Genomic DNA, 21,497 nt, shown 5'->3' with positions numbered 1-21,497 from the left:
TGTGCCTGTGGCAACGGCCCCTCGGCGGTCAGGTCCCCCCATCCGCTGCGCCCCACGCCGAGGCGGCTTCCCCTGGCAGGGGCGCTCGGGGCGGACTTGCTCCCGGCCCACCCTCACCCTGAGGCGTGGCCTCCTGGGTCCTAGCTCCCCGAGGGCCTGGTCTGCAGGACCTCCAGTCTCCCAGCAGCCTGGGATTGTTGGCAGTGAAAACCACAGCTCGATTTCTAGCTTGGAGGATGCCTTTGGAGCAAAACTGGCTTCACTCAGTTCAGACCTTGGAGTTCCACTCCTCACATGTATTTTGGCTTAATTCCTCCAGTGTTTTGGCATGGCATTTCTTTTTAAAAAAGAGCGATAGACAAAAGCACTAACACTGAGTTGTGTTTCCAGTAACATTGTAAACTACTTAATTCAGACGAACCTTCCTCCTGAAAATAACCAAAAATGCTAGATAAAAGAGAAAAATCTTTTATTTTTACACCTGTCTATGCTGAATTATTGTTTCTTGCTGTCAAGTAGTTCGTACTTTTAAGACTGAGTATGCGTTCAAGGTGTGTTTTTTTCCATTACCACCAACTGGTTAACTCAGTTCTGACTCTGTCTCCCTGTAGGTAGGGTCAGATTCTGCAGGTTAAGGGATCAGTGCCCACATGACTTGCCCTCACCGCCTCAGGTGCCAGCCCCTGGGCTTCAGACGACCCCCTCCACGCTCTCCTGGCACACTGAAGTCCACACGTTCACTGACCCAGAGCCCTGTCCTTCTAAAGGGTATTTATGGAGGCCTCATTACATAGGCGTGATTGATGAAATCATTGGCCATTGGTCTGTAAGCTCAGTGTCTAGGCTCTCTTCTCCCCATGCCCTGGCTTCAGGGAGGACAGGAGAAGGTAGGAGAGGACCGAAAGCTTGACGGTCTCATCGTGTGGTTGGTTCCCCTGGCGAAGGACTTCATCCTAAGGCTTCCCTGCGAGCTTTTCAAAAGTTACCTTGTTAACAACAGAAGACACTTTCCTTGCTTGTATCACTTAGGAAAGTCCAAGAATGCAGAGGCTCTGGCAGAAACAGGGACAAAGACAGAGTGTATGTCTGAATCCATTTGAACTTTTTGAGATCTGGTAAATTGCTTTAAAAATTTTTTTAAATTTTTAATTGAAGAAGAGTTAACAAAATATTAGTTTCTGTTGTACAACAGTGATTGGATATTTATATATGTTACAAGATGCTCACTGAAAAGTGTAGTCACCATCTGTCACCATAAAAGTTATCACAGTATTATTGACTATATTTCCTATGCTGTACTTTCATTCCCCATGACTTACTCATTTTACAACTGTAACTTTGTGCCCCTTGATCTGAGTGCCTTGTTTTGCCTATTGTTCCATTTCTTTCTCCTCTGGCAAACACCAGTTTGTTCTCTGTATTTATGAGTGCTGCTTTTATTTGTTGTGCTTTTGGATTCCACATACAAGTGAAACCATGTGGTGTTTGTCTTCTCTAACTCATTTCAGTCAGCATAAATATCTTCATGGCCCGCCCATGTCATTGCAAAATGACAGGTTTGTCCTTTCTTATATCTGAGTGATATTCTATTGTATGTACATTCCCCCACATCTTTACCCATTCAGCTATCAGTGGATACTTAAGTTGCTTCCATAGCTGTTTATTATAAATAATGTTGCAGTAAGTATAGGGGTGCATGTATCTTTTCAAATTAGTGGTTTCATTTTCTTCAGGTAAATACCCAGAAGTGGAAATCAGGAGGTATTTCTATTTTGAATTTTTTGAGGAACCTCCATAATGTTGTCCATAGTGGCTGTACCAATTTGTATTCCTACCAATAGTGTATGAGGGTTCCCTTTTCTCCACATCCTCACCAACACTTAACTATTTCTTGTTGCTTTTGATACTAGCCATTCTGACTGGTGTGAGGTGGTATCTCATTATGATTTTGATTTGCATTTCCCTGATTAGTGATGTTGATCACCTTTTCATGTGTCTGTTGGCTTGCTGTGTGTCTTTGGAAAAATATCTATTCAGGTTCTCTGCCCATTTTTTTAATTAGATTGTTTTTTTGATGCTGAGTTGTATGAGTTCTTTGAGTTGTTTTGAATATTAGCCTCTTGTTGAATATATCATTTGCAAATATATTCTCCCATATAGTAGGCTACCTTTTGTTTTGTTGATGGTTTCCTTTGCTGTGCAGAAGCCTTTTTTTTAGTTTGATATAGTCCCACTTGTTTATTTTTGCTTTTGCCCTTTCCTAAGGGGACAGTTCCAAAAAAATACTGCTAAGACTATTTCTAAGAGTTTCTTGCTTATCTTTTCTTTTAGGAATTTTATGGTTTCAGTTCTTACATTTAGGTCTTTAATACATTTTGAGTTTAGTTTTGTATCTGGTGTAAGAAAGTGGTCCAGTTTCATTCTTTCATGTGCAGCTGTCCAGTTTTTCCAGCACCATTTACTGAAGAGATTCTCTTTTCCCCACTGTATATTCTTGCCTCCTTAGTTGTAGATTGATTGACTTCATAAGTGTGGATTTATTTCTGGGCTCTCTGTTCTGTTCCATCAGTCTTTGTGTCTGTTTTTATGCCAGTATCATACTGTTTTGATTACTATAACTTTGTAGTATAGTTGGAAATAAGGGAGTGTGATACCTTCAGCTTTGTTCTTGGGAGTGTCATACCTTCAGCTTTATTCTTTCTTTTTTTTTTTAAATTTTATTTTGGTATCATTAATCTACAATTACATGAAGGACATTATGTTTACTAGGCTCCCCCCTTCACCAAGTCCCCCCCACATCCCCGTTCACAGTCACTGTCCATCAACATAGTAAGATGCTGTAAAATCACTACTTGTCTTCTCCGTGTTGCACAGCCCTCCTTGTGCCCCCCCCCACTATACATGCTAATCGTAATGCCCCCTTTCTTTTTTTCCCACCCTTATCCCTCCCTTCCCACCCGTCCTCCCCAGTCCCTTTCCCTTTGGTAACTATTAGTCCATTCTTGGGTTCTGTGCTTCTGCTGCTGTTTTGTTCCTTCAGTTTTCTTTTGTTCTTATACTCCACATATGAATGAAATCAATTGGTACTTGTCTTTCTCCGCCTGGCTTATTTCACTGAGCATAATACCCTCTAGCTCCATCCAGCTTTATTCTTTCTTAAGATTGCTTTGGGATATTTGGATTCTTTTGTGGTTCCATCCAAATTTTAGGATTTTTTGCTCTAGTTCTATGGAAAATATTATTGATATTTTGATAGGGATTGCCTTGAATCTGTAGATTGCTTTGGGTGGTAGGCACAATTTAACAATACTGATTCTTCCTGTCCATGAGCATAAATCTTTCCATTTATTTGTGTTGTCTTCAGTTTCTTTCATCAGTGCTTTACCGCTTTCAGAGCGCAGATCTTTCATGTCCTTGGTTAAATTTGTTCCTGAGTATTTTACTCTTTTTGATGCAATTGTAAAGGGGATTGTTTTCTTAATTTCTGTTTCTTCTAGTCATTATTAGTGTATATAACTCAACAGATTTATGCAATTGATTTCTTATCCAGCAACTGTACTGATTTCATTTTTTAGTTCTAATAGTATTTTGGTGGAGTCTTTAGGATTTCCTGTATGTAGTGTCATGTTATCTGCAAATAGCTACAGCTTTATGACTTCCTAACCAGTTTGGATGCCTTTTATTTCTTTTTCTTGTCTGATTGCTGTGGCCAGGCCTTCCAGGGCTGTGTTGAATAAGAGTGGTGAGAATGGGTATCCTTGTGCTGTTCTGATCTTAGAAGGAAAACTTTCAGCTTTTCACCACACAGTATGATGTTAACTGTGGGTTTGTCATACATGGTCTGTATTATGTTGTGTTCCCTCCATACCTACTTTGTTGAGAGTGTTTATCATGAATGATGTTAAATTTTATAAAATGCTTCTTAAGCATCTATTGAGATGATCATATGATTTTTATCCTTTTGATAATGTGGTATGTATTGATCGATTTGCAGATACTAAACAATTCTTGCATCCCTGGAATAAATCCCACTTGATTTTGAGGAATGAATTTATTTGGTTTGATAACATTTTGTTCAGGGTTTCTAAATCTATTTTCATCAGGGATATTAGTCAGTATTTTTTTTTTTTTTCCTGTACTGTCTTTCTCTGGTTTTGGTATCAGAATGCTGTTGGATTCATAGAAGGAATTTGGGAGGATTCCTTTCTCTTGAACTTTTTGGAATAGTTTGAGGATAGATGTCTCTTTAAGTGTTTGATAGAATTCAACTGTGTAATCTGGTCCTGGACTTCCGTTTGTTAGGGGTTTTTTGATTACTGATTCAATTTCATTACTACTAATTGGTGTGCTCAAACAGATTATCTGTTTCTTCCTGATTCAGTCTTGGAAGATAGTATTTTTAGAGGAATTTGAACATTTCTTCTAGGTTGTCCAATTTGTTGGTGTATAACTTTTCATAGTAGTTTCTTATAATCTTTTGTGTTTCTGTAATTTCAGTTGTAACTTCTCTTTCAATTCTGATTTTATTTTTTGAGGCTTTCTTTTTTCTCTTGATGAATGTGGCTAAAGGTTTATCTATTTTGTTTAGGTTTTCAAAAACCTAGTTTAGTTTCATTGTTGTTTTCTATTGTTTTTAAAGTTTCTATTTTGTTTATTTCTGCTCTGTTCTTTATTATTTTCTTTCTTATACTAACTTTGGGCTTTGTTCTTCTTTTTCTAGTTCCTTTAGGTGTAAAGTTAAGTTGTTTATTTGAGATTATTCTTGTTTCTTGAGGTAGGCCTGTATTGCCATAAAGTACCCTCTTAAAACTGCTTTTGCTATGTAGCAAAGATTTTAAACTGTTGTGTTTCCATTTTCAATTGTCTCCAGGTATTTTTAAATTTCCTCTTTGATTTCTTTGTTGATCCATTTGGTATTTAGTAGCATATTGTTTAGCTTCCATGTGTTTTTTTTCCTTTTTTTTCTAGTAATTAATTTCTAGCTTCATACATTCTGCTATAATTATTGCTTTCCCCACTTTCTTTTTTCACTTCCATCTGCATGGAATATATTCTTCCATCTCTTCATTTTCTGTGTCTTTAGGTCTGAAGTGAGTCTCTTGTTGGCAGCATATAGATGGATCTTGTTTTTTTATCCATTCAGTCTCCCTTTGTCTTTTGATTGGAGCATTTAGTCCATTTATACTTAAAGTACTTATTGATAGGTATGTACCTATTACTTTTTTATTGTTTTCTGGTTGTTTTTGTTAGTATTCTCCGGTCCTTCCCTCTTCTCTTGCTCTCTTCCCTTAGGGTTTGATGACTCTCTTTAGTGTTATGCTTGGAATTTCTTTCTTCTTATTTTTTGTGTATTGATTATAGGTTTTGGTTTGTGGTCATCATGAGGTTCACATACAATGTCCTATGTATATAAAAGTCTATTTTAAGTTAATGATAAGTTTGAATACATTCTAAAAGTGCTACATTTTTATGCTCCCCTCCATGTTTTATGTATGTGCTGTCGTAGGTTTCTTTTTATTTTGTGTATCCGCTAATTATTGTAGATAGAATTGATTTTACTACTCTTTTCTTAAACTTCATACTAGCTTTATAAGTGAATGATCTACTACCTTTACTATGATTTTGCTTTTCCACTGAAATCTTTTCCTTTCATAATTTTCTTATTTCTAAATGTGGCCTTTTCTCTTCCACTTAAAGAAGTCTCTTTAACCTTTCTTGTAAAGCTTCTTCAGTGGTGATGAACTTTTGTTTTGGTTGGCCTTGGAAACCCCTCACTGAATTCCAAGTGATAATCTTACAAGGTGGAGTAGTCTTGGTTGTAGGTTTTTTTTTCCTTTCCACACTTCGACTATATCATGCCTCTGTCTTCTGGCCTGCAAAGTTTCTGCTGAAAAATCAGTGGGCAGCCTTATGGAGTCTCCATTGTACATAAATCATTGCTTTTCTCTTGCTTCTTTTAAGGTTGTCTCTTTATCTTTAATCATTGACATTTTAACTATCATGTGTCTTGATGTGGACCTCCTTGGTCTCATCTTGTTTGGGGCTCTCTGTGTGTTCCTTGGACCTGGATGTCTCTATCCTTCCCCAGGTTAGAGAAATTTTCAGGTGTTATTTATTTCTTCAAATAAGTTTTTTTCAACTCTCTTCCCTCTATAATGCAAATGTTAGTGCACTTGATATTGTCCTGGAGGTCCCTTAACCTGTCCTCTTTTTTTAAAATTCTTTTGTCTTTCTGCTGTTCAGCATAGGTGATTTCCACTACCCTGTCTTCCAGATCACTGATCCATTCTACATCTTGTAATCTGCTGTTGATTTTTCTCTAGCGTATTTTTCATTTCAGTTATTGTGATCTTCAACTCTGATTGAACTCTGATTGATTCTTTTGTGTTTTTTCTATTTCTTTTTGAAGTTATCACTGAGTTCACCCACTCTTCTCTCAAGTCCAGTGAGCACCTTTATGACCAGCATTTTGAACTTTTTATTAGGGAAATTGCTTATTTCTGTTTTCTTTAGTTCTTTTTCTGAAGTTTATTTTGTTCTTTCATTTGGAACATATTTCTCCATTTCCTCATTTTGTTTGACTCTGGATTTCTACCTACTACAAGGTAGAAAGATATCTCTGGGTCTTTTAAGCAATGGTCTTGTGTAGCCGGTGTTCTGTGGGCCTAGTAGTGCGCCCCCACTGGTGACTGGAGCCAGGCCCTCCACGGGGGTCCCCTGTGTGGGCTGTGTGTGCCCTCTTATTGTGGCTGGGCTGCAGGCATGTCAGGCGCACTATGGGGAGAGGGCTAGCCTCTGGTGTGGTCAGTGAGGGGCCTGGCTGCAGCTCTTACAGGCAGGTGACCCTTCCTCTAGTTATTTTTCATTTCAGATATTGAATTATTCAGCTCTGGTTGATTATTCTGTGTATTTTCTTTTTCTTTTTTCATTCAGTCACCTGGGGTTTTTTGTTTTTTTTTGTTTTTGGTATCATTAATATACAATTACATGAGCAACATTGTAGTTACTAGACTCCCCCCATTATCAAGTCCCCACCACATACCCCATTACAGTCACTGTCCATCAGCGTAAGATGCCATAGAATCACTACTTGTCTTCTGTGTTATACTGCCTTTCCCATGCCCCCCTCCCCTACATTATACATGCTAATCTTAATGCCCCTATTCCCCTTCTCCCTCCCTTCCCACCCATCCTCCCCAGTCCCTTTCCCTTTGGTAACTGTTAGTCCATTCTTGGGTTCTGTGAGTCTGCTGCTGTTTTGTTCCTTCAGTTTTTCTTTGTTCTTATACTCCACAGATGAGTGAAATCATTTGGCACTTGTCTTTCTCCACCTGGCTTATTTCACTGAGCATAATACCCTCTAGCTCCATCCATGTTGTTGCAAATGGTAGGATTTGTTTTCTTCTTATGACTGAATAATATGCCATTGTGCATATGTACCACATCTTCTTTATCCATTCATTTACCAATGGACACTTAGGTTGCTTCTATATCTTGGCTATTGTAAATAGTGCTGCGATAAACATAGGGGTGCATATGTCTTTTTCAAACTGGGCTGCTGCATTCTTGGGTAAATTCCTAGGAGTGGAATTCCTGGGTCAAATGGTATTTCTATTTTTAGTTTTCTGAGGAACCTCCATATTGCAAAGAATGGTTGAACTAGTTTACATTTCCACCAGCAGTGTGGGAAGATTCCCCTTTCTCCACATCCTCTCCAGCATTTGTTGTTCCTAGTCTTTTCTATGTTGGCCATCTTAACTGGAGTGAGGTGATATCTCATTGTGGTTTTAATTTGCATTTCCCTGATAATTAGTGATGTGGAGCATCTTTTCATGTGCCTGTTGGTCATCTGAATTTCTTCTTTGGAGAATTGTCTGTACATATCCTCCACCCATTTTTTAATAGGGTTATTTGCTTTTTGGGTGTTGAGGCATATGATTTCTCTATATATTCTGGATGTTAGCTCCTTGTCAGATATGTCATTTACAAATATATTCTCCCATATTGCTGATAGTGTCCTTTGTCTTCTGTGTATTTTCTATCCCTTTGTTGACATAGACACACTGAGTAGGGGTTGCTTTGGGTGGAGGCCCCTGTTGGGGCATGTGGATTGGGTGTGGCCAGGCAGTCATTGCTGGCAAGGTAGATGGGAGTTTGTCAGAACTGGCACCTGCCAGTGTCAGGCCAGCTGGGTTGAAGGAGAACAAGAAAAGTGGTGTCCATGGCTTTCCATTCCCAGAGAAAGTTTCTACAGATCCTTGCCCCTCCAGCCCATGCCCTAAAATTAGTCAGTAAATCTTCCTGTATAACCCAGGCTCTTTTCAAAGTGCACCTCTGTGCTGAGTTGCAGTGAGTGATATAGTGTGCTGGCCCTTTAAGAGCTGAGTCTCAGTTCCCTATAGCCCTGTGGCTCCTGGAGGTAAGTCCTACTGATTTTCAAAGCCAGATGTAGTGTGGGCTGGTTTTCCTGACTTAGATCCCAGGGCAGGGTTCCCACTTAGGGTTCAGTTCAGTTGCTTCTCGGGGGCACCGCTGTGGCTGGGATGCCCTCCTGTGCATCGCCATCCGGGTTGGGGAGGGTATGTTTGGTACTCAGCCGCAGCTCTGCCCTTCCTGCCTTTCTCACTGTGGCATTTTCTTTATGTTGTTAGCGGTCCAGCTGTTTTCACAGTAAGGCACTGTATGTAGGTGTAGCCTAGATGTGTCTGTGAGAGGTAGTGAGGTCGGGAGCCTCCTACTCTGCCGTCTGCACACGTAAGTTGGTAAATTGTTTTCGTACTTCTGTGACAGATTATGGCCTATTAACCACGCCCCAGCTGCACTACATGGTGTACTGCCGGAATACCAGCGGCCAGTATGGAGAGGCAACCATAGACGGTTACTACCAGAAACTCTCCAGGGCCTTTGTGGAACTTACCAAACAGGTAAAGAATCTCTTGAACATGGTTAAAGTTTAAGCAAATGAATAAAATGACATCATTTGAACAATTTATCTTAATTAGGTCATTTGTCACTCCTTTTTCCAAAAGTACAGCACATCTCCTTTCCCTTTCTCGGGCTCCACGAGGTCTGGGCCGTGTGTCTTGCTGCCTGTGTGTCGGTGGCTCCTGGGCAGGGGCGTCACCAGGGGAAAAGCCGTGGGATTCATGAGGCTGTCATGACTATTTGTTTGGATGAGTTTGCTCTTAATGTGAGTGCTGCCAGTGTGCTTGGGGCAGCTGCTGTTGAAGGACTTCGTTTAGTCTCGGTGTATTAGCTTCTTGATCCTGGAGATTTGAGGAGTATGATTCATTTGATCAGTAGGTACTGACAGTAGGTTTTTGTCAGGCATGGTTAACCAAAGCAAAGCCCTTGCTCTCATAGAACTTAGTCTGAAGTGAGGATGAATGGGAGACTGACAACTAGGGAAAAACACCAAACACGGGGGTGTTATATCCCATGAAGAGAATGGCAGATGCTATTACTGCTCATTCACGCTTATACACATCCTCACATTTGAATGACTGTCAGGTAATATAAATTGTGTTAAGGGGCCCGTTTGAAGCTAACTTATAATTAGGATCCATTTCCCTAACTTAGTCAGTGAAACTGTTCTAGTGTCAAACAGTATGTAAAAAGGTGTTTTAAAATTTTACTTTTGTGTTTTTCAATTTTCATCTGAATCTGTGTACCCTTTTGTTTTCTGGGTTAAAAATAGTTAACTTAAGTAATGGAAGATAATACACATATATATGCTTTATGCTTCACTTTTACTTTGATAACTTAAATTTTTCTTTAATTTGTTTTTTATATTTAAGGCTTTCTACAGTGGAAATGAATATAGATCCCTTAAGGTCGACTGTGCAAATGGCATAGGGGCCCTGAAGCTAAGAGAAATGGAACACTACTTCTCCCAGGGGCTGTCAGTCCACCTGTTCAATGATGGAACCAAAGGGAAACTCAATCATTTATGTGGAGCTGACTTCGTAAAAAGTCATCAAAAACCTCCACAGGGTATGTGAACATTTGGTGTTAGAGCTTTCTGAAGCCAACCTCATTTACACTCTGCGTTGCCCGGGTAGGTTGAGAGCCGTTACTCCTCCTGGCTCTGCCACTCACAGACTCTGGCAGTTTCCCACCCGTCAGCGCCGCTTGAAACATGACTGGCTCCTTTTGCCTGTAAGTTATAGGACTCTTCACAACGTGTAGGAAATCTGGCAGGGAAGGCAAAATCAGAAAGTGGTATTCTACAGCAGTGGTTCTCAAACTGTAGCAGGTCTCAGAGTACCTAGGTGAACCGCCTGTCGGTCCCACACCCACCCACTCCCCGGATGCTGAGCTCCTCCTGCTCTGACGCCGGGACTGCAGCGCGGATGAAACCACACGCCTTTGTCCTGAAGCTCTTGCTATGCCCTGTAGGCGACCTTATATTCATATTCCAGACAAAAACTATACTTCTTAGCTGCCTTTTGTTGGCTTTGTCAGTCTGCTGCTGTCATGGCTAAGGAATACCAAAATCTCAAATAAATTTCACGTGATAGTTGCAGAGGTTTCAGTAACTTTCTGCAAGTTACATAAGCCATTTCTCTCTCACAGGTAATTCTTAGCTCTTAATTACCAGTGTTTCTTCTTGTTGATGGTGTGAACAAATAAAAATCACTTCTTTGAGAATTAAATCAAAGCACATACCTTATCTATTGCTGCTATTTCTTATGTGTAAGGAACCTTCTAGTACTAGGTGTATTGCACTCAGAAATACTGTAACTGACAGCAAACTAGATGGGAACTTGTCTTACCAAACTGACTGGCTTATAAAATAGAATTTTATTTTAGTATTTTATCAAGTTTCAGCAGAGATGGATTTTAAATTCTCCTTTTTCGGTTAGCTATGAAGGAATTTACCCTAGAAAATCTACCAGTAAACCTGTATATTTAAAGATTAAGACATTGGTTTTATTTGAAAGAATAATTTAAATACCTCTTGAAAAATTATAGTGGGTACACTTACATGTAACCTATGATGCCAATTATATTTTGGTGAAAAAAATTTCCCTAGTATAAGAGAAAACCCTAAATTTTTTAATATTGTTTTATTCCCATATCTCATAGACTAAAATGCATTTTGACTATTCTGTGTGCTAGGAATGGAAATGAAGCCCTGTGAAAGATGCTGTTCCTTTGACGGCGATGCAGACAGAATAGTGTATCACTACCGTGACACGGACGGCCGCTTCTGCCTCGTGGACGGAGACAAGGTGGCGGCGCTCATCAGCGGCTTCCTCAAGGAGCTCCTGCTGGAGGTCTGCGCTGGGGGGCTGATCACCCTTTGAGATAAGACTTACCGATGAAATGATTGTGTGTCAGACAGTCATTTGAATGTCTCAAAGCAACAGTTTATGGGAAATTCCTTACATTGTGGCCAGAAAATACAAAAAGGTGATGATTTCAATAATTTCAACATTGGGGCACTTGGACCCTAAAATATTATTTTCTTCCTTATACTGGCAGACTGTTAGGAGTTGAAGCTTTATGAAGCTTTGGTTTCTTCATAATGTTGGGGAGGAATTCAGTTCAGAGATGCAGGGAAGTCAGAGTATAAAGTGAGGAAGGAATTGATTAAAGTGAGAGTAGCAGGGAGTGGCAGCCGCCAGCAGGCAGCAGAGAGCAAGGGAGAGAAGAGGCAGGAAAGAGAAGCTTGTTGAACTCCTGCTCGGCACAGGGCACATCCCCTGCCAGCTCCTGAAGCCAGGTCACCTGGTGTCTGGTGTCTGCTGGAATCTGCGTGGCATGGGAACTGAGTCCCTACCACCCCAGGATTTGAGGGAGCTGCAGCGCACTGGATGAGGGAGATTATGTTCTGGTAGCTTCCCAAGGCAAACGGAGGGGAGTTCCAGGCAGGCTACCGAGGAGCATGGTGGTGCAGCTGCAGTCCCGTCCGGGTCCCCCTGGCTGCCGGAACGTGCAAGCCCAAAGCAGAGGTCCCAGAAGCCCCTCCCTGTTTGTCTGAAGTAGGACAGAGACAGAGCAAAGATCTGTGCTTACGTCTGGAGAACAGAATGAAATAGCAAAGTAACAAAGACAATCACTGGAAGAGCACAGAGACAAAATGTAGTAAGTTGAGCAGTGGGAAGTTTTTATTTAAGGCAAAGTACACACTTGAAGAAAGGGGAGTGCAGACAACCTTAGAGAAGAGGTGCCCCTAAGGGTTTGGGTAGGAGTCAGCATAAAGCATGGTGTATACAGGTGATTCATAATTCCTTTGAAGTTTTGTCTTAAGAATAGGGTTATTTAGGTGACTGTTGATTCAGATCTCAGCATTCTTTATCCACATAAGTTTATTTACACTTTGGAGTTCGGTATCCTGTCCTGGTTACAGAGTTACTTAATTAAGGGGCTGAAAGAATTGGAAAAAACACCATATAGGTTAAGTTAAAGAATAAGCTGGGCCTTTTTGCTGGCTAAGTAGATTTTACAATGGCATGATCTAGTTGGTACAATGAAGACGGGCTGTGCTTGGATACTTTTCATTAATCTGAGGAATATCCGGACGTTCCAAGTTGCTCTTGACCCTTGAAACTTTAACTAATTAACTAATTAACTGTGAGTCCCTTCTGGCCCTCTGGTTTTATCTGGTTAAGTCTTTGAGTCCCGTTTAGTGGCTCTACTAGCATTATTCTCCCTCCACCTGCTCATATCTTGTCTTGCTGTCTAACAATAACTGATACTTTAATGAGTTACATCATCACTCCCCAAAGTCTCAAAGTTTACACAGAAAAAACCTCATCCTCTGAGAGATTTATTTACTGTGATTATGATAGACTTGAGAGAGATCAGATTCGCTCTTTTGGAAATCTCAGGCTAGCCTTAAGTACAGGATGTGAAGGGAGGTAATCATTATTACATGGAAAAGGTATGCTTTAAGAATTCAGTAAATACTTTTGTTAAAAAAGTAGAGAGATAGAGATGAAGAATCCTCAGGCTTGCTTTATAGAAGAATCCTTGTAGAATTGATTTAAATAATACTCAAAAATATTTTAGCTTTTTTTCTGGCACACATGTAAATTTCCAGTCATTTGTTGCATGAACCAAGGCACAGCCGACCCGGTTGGTCACGTTGTCATCCTTTAGTGCTCTCGGTGTGTGCTTGCTTTTGTGGCATCTTCACCTGGGCTAGCAAGGTAATTACCACTGTTTTTGTCTAGATCGGAGAAAGTTTGAATATTGGTGTTGTACAAACTGCATATGCAAATGGAAGTTCAACAAGGTATCTTGAAGACGTTATTAAGGTACTGAACCACTTCTGTTTTCTGGTTACTTCTTAGTAATTATATTCTATCATTAGGGTATTCCTGTGAGGAAAATAATGCCCTCGTAAAAGTGAGTAGGCTGCAGTGCCAGAGGCTGAGCTAGTGTCCATTTAATAGAAATCAAAAGTAAGAAAAATTAAATTCTCCCTGATACAAAAAGGAAAAGAGACTTTTCTCTCCCCCTTTTCATAAACATTTTTTAGAAAACTAGTAAATTCTTTCTCTGTCCCATTGTAATGAATGTAAATCTTTTTAAAGGCTAAAAAAGCCAGATTTACAGCTCCAGAACGCTTCACTGTAGGGCTGGAAGTCACCTCTGTAATGTAAACGTCAAGGAGGACAGCACCCTATCTCCCTGTCTGCTGAGAGCTTAATGTAGTTACGGCTCAGAGCCAGCCAGCACATCAGTTTGTTGTAGAGAGAGAAGAATTCTATTATTCCTTTGGATAAATAAGGACTATTAGCTAACAGGATGGTGCCACCCCAATTATTTAAGGTAAATTTAAGTTAAACTGTATGTGTGACAAATGGTGCTGTGAAGTCTTCTGGAGAGGCAGGCCTATGTAATAGATACAGGGACACTTCCCAGGGAGGTTTCAGTGGGGGAGAGACTGGGCTGGACTCTTAAGACAACAAGAAAAGTGGGGATTTTATGACCTCAGAGCAAGGCTGTCTGCAGAGAGGATGGTGGTTGGTGTCTGGAAAATTGCTAAGAGGAAACACCAGGGGTCAGGAAGGATTCTAGCTGAATCGAACAGGATTTTTGCTGTAGGCAGGCCTGGGTGATCATATATTTATTATCTGGGGGATGGTTTAAGATAAGGACTGTGATCAGATATTGAGGGTAAGAGATTCTAGCTAAACTGATCTAGCAAGATTCTTGCTGAAATTGGGCTCAGTCTGGTTTTTAGTATGCTAGTTAGCTTTTTAGTATGGAATTGTTTTCTCACTCTTAGTCTAAAGTTTACTGGGTTGGTAGATTTTGTTTCTAATTATTTCCTCAACATCCACCAGATAACCATCCTCTCTATACCATACTGCCTGCTCTAAGAGTTTGAGGGTTTACGGCCAAAATTAGGTTAGTTTGCCTTTACTCTTTTTCTCATTAGCTAGTGTATTATTCTCCAACTTTTGAGTATCCCTTTTCAAATTCTTGCATCTTACTAGTTTTTGTTGCTGTTCTGTTCTTTTTAAAGCAGGAATGGCAAAGTCAGATTCCTGTAGGATCTCCAGAGATGAAGTGGGTGCATACGGCAGGTGGATAAAGACTAGGAAGAGTGTGTGCAGGCCAGCTGCTGTTACCTTTAGTCAGATTGTTCAAGAGCAGCTAAAAATCTGAATTTTCATATGAATTACTTACTTTGTAAGTCTTGGCAACTGATTCAAAATTCAAAAGGAATACTGGGTAGGCAAAATAAAACAGATCTAGAGGGTACTAGTCTATGACCTGACAATAATACACTCAAGGGACTTCATCTGGGGTCCAGGTGCCTGTGTTTCACAGGGATTCTCAGTCTTTGGGTTATTTTTTAAATATTTTCTGTGTTAAGATTTTCTTATGGGTAAAATATTCTGTTTAACAAACTAAATACATCAGCAACTGTCACTCACAACCCATTATCTTATGGATTAAAATTTTCAGTTGTAGCACTTCTTGAGGACTAAAGTCAGTCAAATGCCAATTTTTTTTATCTTGATCTCTTTCACAGCTTTGCCACTATCAGTCTTTCTTGAGCCATTCTTACCTCTCAGATCCACCCAAGATTTTCACTACCCACTTGTTGCTAGTCCAACCATCATAATTTCTTAACTGGGAGTAGTTCTAAAAACCGATTCCCTGTATTTTAACCTTCTAAGACAGGGTTTAGCAACAAGAGGCCCATGGGCCAAATCTAGCCTGGTACCCCTTTGTGAGTAAAGGTTTACTGGAATACAGCCATGCTTGTCTGTTTTTGTATTGTCTGTGGCCGCTTTTGCACTACAGTAACAATTGAACAATCATGACAGAGAACATGTGGCCTGCAACATCTAAAATATTTATTATCTGGGACTTTATAGAGCCATTCTCCGCACTGCAGTTAAACTGAGCTTTTAAACAATCCGGTCCTGCCACCGCAGCGTGTGACCTTTCATCCTCTGCGGGGGCCCATCCCCCGCCCGTCCCTCCCCTTGGCTGCGGCTCCCGCCTTCCGGACGCCCTTTGCGCCGCCCTGGTGATAAGCTCCCCTTTTATGTTTTGCTCGATTGTCTTCCTCACTAGACTGACCTCCAGATTTTGCTCCCTGTTGAATCTAGGATAGTAGGTTCACAATAAGTGTTTGCTGATTGAATAACTGCTCTTGTATGTACTTAAATATGTTATAGGTGCCTGTCTATTGCACTAAAACTGGAGTAAAACATCTGCACCACAAGGCGCAGGAATTTGACATTGGAGTTTATTTTGAAGCAAACGGACATGGCACAGTAAGTTCTTGTTAACAATTACAACTGGCTTTAGTTGGCACTTAATTTTTTTATGAGAATTTGATATATAGGAAGTAATATTGCAGTTTGTTGAAATGCCTGGGATGGTGATAGAATAAGACTATTTGGTTAACTTAATATATTCTGTGTGTTGAAACTATGGTTGTCTTTTAGATTGTTAATCTTTGTGAAGTGATAATATTGTCAGTTTCTTAAAAAATACGCACTTCTTAACCTTCTCATAAGCAGATTATACATCATTTAAAATGTTTTCCTTCAAGTGGCTACACAGGTGGTAAGAGGTGATCAACAAGTGTTAGAAAGCTTGAGAATTAAGACATGAACAACTGGAAATGAGTTTAAATCTTTGAACATAGAATGTCTAAAAATTTTTGAGATAAAATTCACATACCATGAAATTCTAAATTTTAAAGTATATTAAATGGTTTTAGGGTATTCATAGGTTTTGGAATTTTTTAGATGTTTCTATACTTCACCTGGCCTTGTGGTGGACAAAAAAAAGTACGTTATCTAGGTCATTTTCCTCATTAATTCAAAATTGGCTTCTAGAAGGGGACATGAATATAAGAAAAATAATACTCTTAGGAAATGTAATTAAAATATAACTTCAGTGATCTAATTAATGCAGGGCTTGATAAATGATTTTAAAGGGCAGATAGTAACTATTTTAGGCCATGGGCCATGAAGTCTCTTTTGAGGCCCCTCCACTCTGCTGGTGTAGGTAGATGAGTGGGTACGGCTGTGCTCTAGAGAAACAAGGGGCCAGCCTGCACCTCAGTTTACCAGCAAACCTGTATTTCATCAAGTGGCTGAGTGTAGTACGCTATTCCTCTTTAGTACAGGGCCCCTGAAGGTACTGAAATCATGGGCAAGGCATTTCAAAGTGATAATCTTGAAGAACATAATGTACAGAATAAATATCCACAGCACTCTTTATCACAATGTGATAAATATGACGAACCCTCTTTCTGCTTTTGCAGAGCTTATATCCTTAAAAATTTTAGGACAAGAAAATTGTACTGGTTGCAGTGAATTATATTTTGCAAAGTAAAAAGCTTAAGGAACCTGTTTGGCCCAGAGCTGAGGTAGGTGGCCGTAGGTCAAACACAATGAAGACCAGTGATCACGCGCATTTGCTTTTGCGGGGGTGGGGGGGGTGGGAGGGAGGCATTGTCTTTGTACTGTTGATAACCACTTTTATAATCCACAAAGGACCTATTTTTCTCTAGAGTATCTTTACGGTTCTGATGTGATCTTACTAATTTCATACATTCTAAGGCCATTATTTTCCCCCTCAGTATCTTCAGATTCGCTGAGTTTGAGAAGTGGTTCAGCGAGATGATAGTACTTATGACTGGGCACCGAGAGTACCTTGTGATTTTGTGCACTCTCTTTGCAGGTGCTGTTTAGTAAAGCTGCTGAAATGAAGATAAAACAACTAGCAAAAGAATTAGAAGATAAGAAACAGAAAGCTGCTAAGATGCTTGAAAATATTATGGACTTGTTTAACCAGGTCAGAACTGATGGGGTGGCAGGCTTCGGGTCACTTTTACATTACCAGAAGGTGGCTAGGGCAGTGTGCTGTGTAAAAAAGTGAAAGTGATGAGTCCTGGCAGCTTCCTTCTAGCAGTGGCGTGTAAACGCTCAGGTCTAACAAATGCTGTGAGAGCATTCGTATGCTTCCCTCCCACTGCAGTTTGTGATGAAAATTTTCAAGTACAATGAGTAGCTAACACACAGAGTCAAAAGATTCAGCTACTGAGTATATCTATGTGGGTCAAATCCTTGAGATTGGGGTGTAGAATGTGGCAGTGGAAAAGCAAGCGAAGTACAGGACACAGGGAATAGCAAAGCAACAATTGTTTGAGCAGTTTGCAGGTATTGGTCACTTTACACACCGCATCGGTGATCCAGTAGCACAGGGCAAGGAGTTATTATAATTCCCATTTCATAAATGAAGAAACAAAAGGCTTCAACTACTAAGTGGCAGAGTATGGGTCCAATTTTAGGTTTGTCTTATACCAAACCTTGTGTTTGTTCCCTTTACCATGCACGATGCCTTCCATCACGGTACGGTATCTCTAAAGGGATGCAGTTAGAAAGAAAAATTTGAGTCACAGAATTTTGATGCTAGAACCTTAACACTTACCCAGTCTAATCTCATTTTATAGATGAGGAAGATTAGGGCAGGAGGAAGCACGGGACCAGGATTGGTTTTCGAAGCCCACTTTAATTGCTGAGGTTTGCTTGTGTGGGAGTGGTTTCTTCCGTTGTGTCTCCCATCTTGCAGGCAGCTGGTGACGCTATTTCCGACATGCTGGTGGTTGAGGCGATCCTGACTCTGAAGGGCTTCACTGTAGAACAATGGGATGCTCTCTATACAGATCTTCCAAACAGACAGCTCAAAGTTAAGGTCTGAGCAAGATTTTAAAATTACTTCTTTTCTGAAAATTAAAGTAAAACCAATGATCTCTAATCTCTGTATGAAAATGTTTTCCCATATGCATTGTCATTCTGTATGTACATAATGCACACAAATAATGCCTTCTATCATGTTTTCTTACATCTTTAAAAATTATGGATGCCCTCAGCCTTTCTATTGTTTGAGAAGTATTTAGTTGCTAACTTTATTATAAATAATGATACTGTGTATCACTTTAAAAAATATTTTATTAAGGAAAATTTAAAACAGCCATAAAGAGAACAAATTAACAAACTGCTGTGTATGCTGCTTCAGCAGGTCTCACCTGCTGCTCTGTGCAGTCTCCACATCTCCCATGTTGTTCTGAAGCAGTTCTGGATCATTCGCATGAAAACATCCTCTGTATTCTTCGTGGTTCACAGAGTACTTCCTGCGGCTAGATGCTGAGAAGTTGAATCTGTGGGCTCAAAGGGAGGGAGGTTTTTAAAGGCATTTCAGATAAATGCTGATTTCTGTACAGATTTATACTAGTTTTCATGTTCAATAACAGAATTTATGAAAAACTGATAGTAAAGCTGAGTTAACAGATTGTTGAGATTAGTGTTTGGCATATTTAGTAGATTCTTACCATGACTCTCTTAATATAATAGGTTGGCATGTATCCTCTTTTTTTAAATGCCTAAGATTATTTGATCAATGACTAAGTCATATAGTACTTAGTGGTCATTATTTTTGTGGAAACTGTAAAACAATCTGGAAATAAATGTTCTCTTTTTTTGCTAATGGTCATTCTTTGAAGAAACAGAGAAGCTGTACATATGAAGTTAGTAACCCTGATTTTGGAAGAAATAAAAATTGTAAAATCTTAGTGTACTTTCATCCTATGCTTAGTCTAGTACCTCCTGTTTCAGTGTTCTTTTGGTATAATAAGCTGAAATTTAGGTCTGTTACTGTTAAAATGAAATGGCCATAATCTTTGGTTGGAATGATGTTGATAAGGTTACGCTTTTGCTTGTGCATAGGTTGCAGACAGGCAAGTGATCAGTACCACCGATGCTGAAAGACGAGCAGTTACTCCTCCAGGACTACAGGAGGCAATCGATGAGCTGGTGAAGAAGTACAAGCTTTCCCGAGCTTTTGTCCGGCCCTCTGGTACAGAAGATATAGTTCGAGTATATGCAGAAGCAGACTCGCAAGTAAGCTGGGGCAGTTTTATTGAAAAAATATGAAGTGAGAGTCTGATAAAACATGGGTAAATGGGGAGTGGTGATAGGAGTGAAAACTATTTCAGTAGTGTGCAGCCTTACTATGTAAGGATTTAAAGTGTTAGAGATTTGTTTATAGAGTCATATTAAGACTACAAAACTATTTTCATCAATTAGGTAGTTGAACAAAATTAGAACCACTTGATTTATTTCCCCAAATACGTTTCTCTTGATTTATCCCAGAATTTCTAAAACTGTCTTATTTCTTATTCTGACATAAGTGACTGATAGATACCTAGTCTGACACATGTTGAAGATAACCCACTTGAGGTTGCATAAGCTTTTTTTTCCTCCTTTAAATAAACAACCAGCTTTGAGGCCCATTCCTAAATCATCTGGTACCATCATCCATTGAAATTAGTCGTCGTCTCTAGATTCTAAATTTGTTTTTCAAAATTCTCCTTTTCACCGCCAGCAGTGGGCCTCTGCTGCTTTCCCATTGGGTCAGGGGCGACCTGGGGCACTGTGCTTTTCCCTCTTCATGTGCTCATCTGTCACCATGAACCTTTGAAAAAACTGCTTGCGCGCTGAGGCCGAACAGAGTGGGCTGCGTAGGGACTCCGAAGGCCTTTACCATTCACCCAGTAGCTGGCAGCCTTTTTTCACAGAAGTGTCGGCCACCCCAGAATATAGTGAGTGAATATCTCTGGTGAACAAGGACAGGACGATCTGTGGCCTTAAGATCTAAGTTACCTTCTCCTAGGCTGATTGTGGCCTTTTGCCTTCAAGGACGAGGTTTTACTGAATTCATTCAGAATTAATCTGATTTTAAGAACTTACCTGACTTCTTTTCCATTTATTTAAGAGTCTTGAAACTTGTTACTGAAAGATGAAAAATGAAGTTTGCACTTGAATATGGTAGTGAAACACCATCAGGACACTTTCTCGTTCCCTGAGTTCAAGTAGCTGGTAGACGCTGAGTCTTTCTCATCTGACCCCCTTTACTGTGATTGGCAGGACAGCGCGGATGCCCTTGCATATGAAGTGAGTTTGGCAGTATTTCAGCTGGCTGGAGGAGTGGGAGAAACACCCCGACCAGGTTTCTGAAGACAGTTTTTATATTTTTGAGAAGCTGGGTCTTAAAAGTTTTTACAAAATGTTGGTATTGCCATTATTGTGACAGGTCCAAACACATTTATGATTATGTTCACAGTGCACCTTATCAGATTGTTACCATTTTTCTTACACACTACCAGAATAATTCTTTTGGATTAGGGAACGCTTGCTATACTTGTTAAATTCAGTTTTTAAAAAATGAAGCTTGTGTAAAACATTGGGGCTTAAGCATATGATTGAATCATTAACTTTATAATATATACAGGGAAAAATTCATGAGGGGTCCTGGGAAATTAAACCTCACTACCAACTCCTTGGGATGTCTTTCCCATTGCCAATCCCTAACCAAGATGTCATTTTGCAGTATTCAACACAGTTGATACAGATGGAGAGGGTGGGAAAGTATATAACCAATTTTTCCACAGCAAAGTGTTCAGAATGATTTTTAAATGACTTACCTCTTTGATTAACATCACCAGGAAATCAGAGGTGTACTAAGGAGACTGTACATCCCTACTCTGTACTGAAGTTGAGAGGGCTAGGTTTCAGTTCTTTAATCCTCTTAGTTAAAGTATGTGGCAGAAAACTAATTCTAATACATTACCAAGCCTCTGACAGAGAACTGACACCATTGTGATAGTTCAGATGTTGTTAATAATGGAAAGAAAAAACCCCAATTTTTAAAACTGGAAACTAAGAGAAAAAAATGTGCAGTGTGTATTTTGCATGTTAAAGACAACTCAGGACAATAAAACAACGGACCATGTATATGTATAGAGATCTCTCTTAGGCACCATAATTGATATGAGCCAACAATATTTTAACTTGACTCAGGCCACATTTTGACATTTGCTCTTATTTACAAGTATGTAAATTAAATACATCTTGACATGTGTTTTGTTACATACAAAAGAAAACCCCAAAAACTGTACAATTCAGAGCATGTTTGTTTTAAATACATTTAAACTAAACGGGACCACTTGT

At 39.8% G+C, this 21,497-nt stretch overlaps 1 protein-coding gene and 1 long non-coding RNA gene across 2 annotated transcripts in view; one reads left to right on the top strand and one right to left on the bottom strand.

Moving 5' to 3' along the window:
• The window catches only part of PGM3 (phosphoglucomutase 3), a 31,296-nt gene extending 9,807 nt beyond the window's left edge, over nt 1-21,489 (top strand). The window contains exons 5-13 of the mRNA XM_036896957.2: nt 8,791-8,924; nt 9,798-9,993; nt 11,122-11,279; nt 13,182-13,265; nt 15,651-15,749; nt 17,170-17,283; nt 18,061-18,183; nt 19,215-19,388; nt 20,415-21,489. Of these exons, the coding sequence (XP_036752852.1) occupies nt 8,791-8,924; nt 9,798-9,993; nt 11,122-11,279; nt 13,182-13,265; nt 15,651-15,749; nt 17,170-17,283; nt 18,061-18,183; nt 19,215-19,388; nt 20,415-20,504 (1,172 nt within the window). The 3' untranslated portion in view covers nt 20,505-21,489. The remainder of the gene's footprint in view (nt 1-8,790; nt 8,925-9,797; nt 9,994-11,121; nt 11,280-13,181; nt 13,266-15,650; nt 15,750-17,169; nt 17,284-18,060; nt 18,184-19,214; nt 19,389-20,414) is intronic.
• On the bottom strand, nt 15,704-19,267 carry LOC118918296 (uncharacterized). The gene is made up of 2 exons (XR_005027088.2): nt 18,518-19,267; nt 15,704-18,214 (listed from the first exon to the last, which is right to left on the bottom strand). It is a non-coding gene; the product is annotated as an uncharacterized LOC118918296 (long non-coding RNA).
• Nucleotides 21,490-21,497: the final 8 nt, after the last annotated feature.

Source organism: Manis pentadactyla, chromosome 12 (assembly GCF_030020395.1).
Source record: "Manis pentadactyla isolate mManPen7 chromosome 12, mManPen7.hap1, whole genome shotgun sequence".
In the NCBI taxonomy this organism is placed as follows: Eukaryota; Metazoa; Chordata; class Mammalia; order Pholidota; family Manidae; genus Manis; species Manis pentadactyla.
The sequence above is the reverse complement of the archived record's forward strand: the minus strand, read 5'-3'. Positions and strand labels throughout refer to the sequence as shown.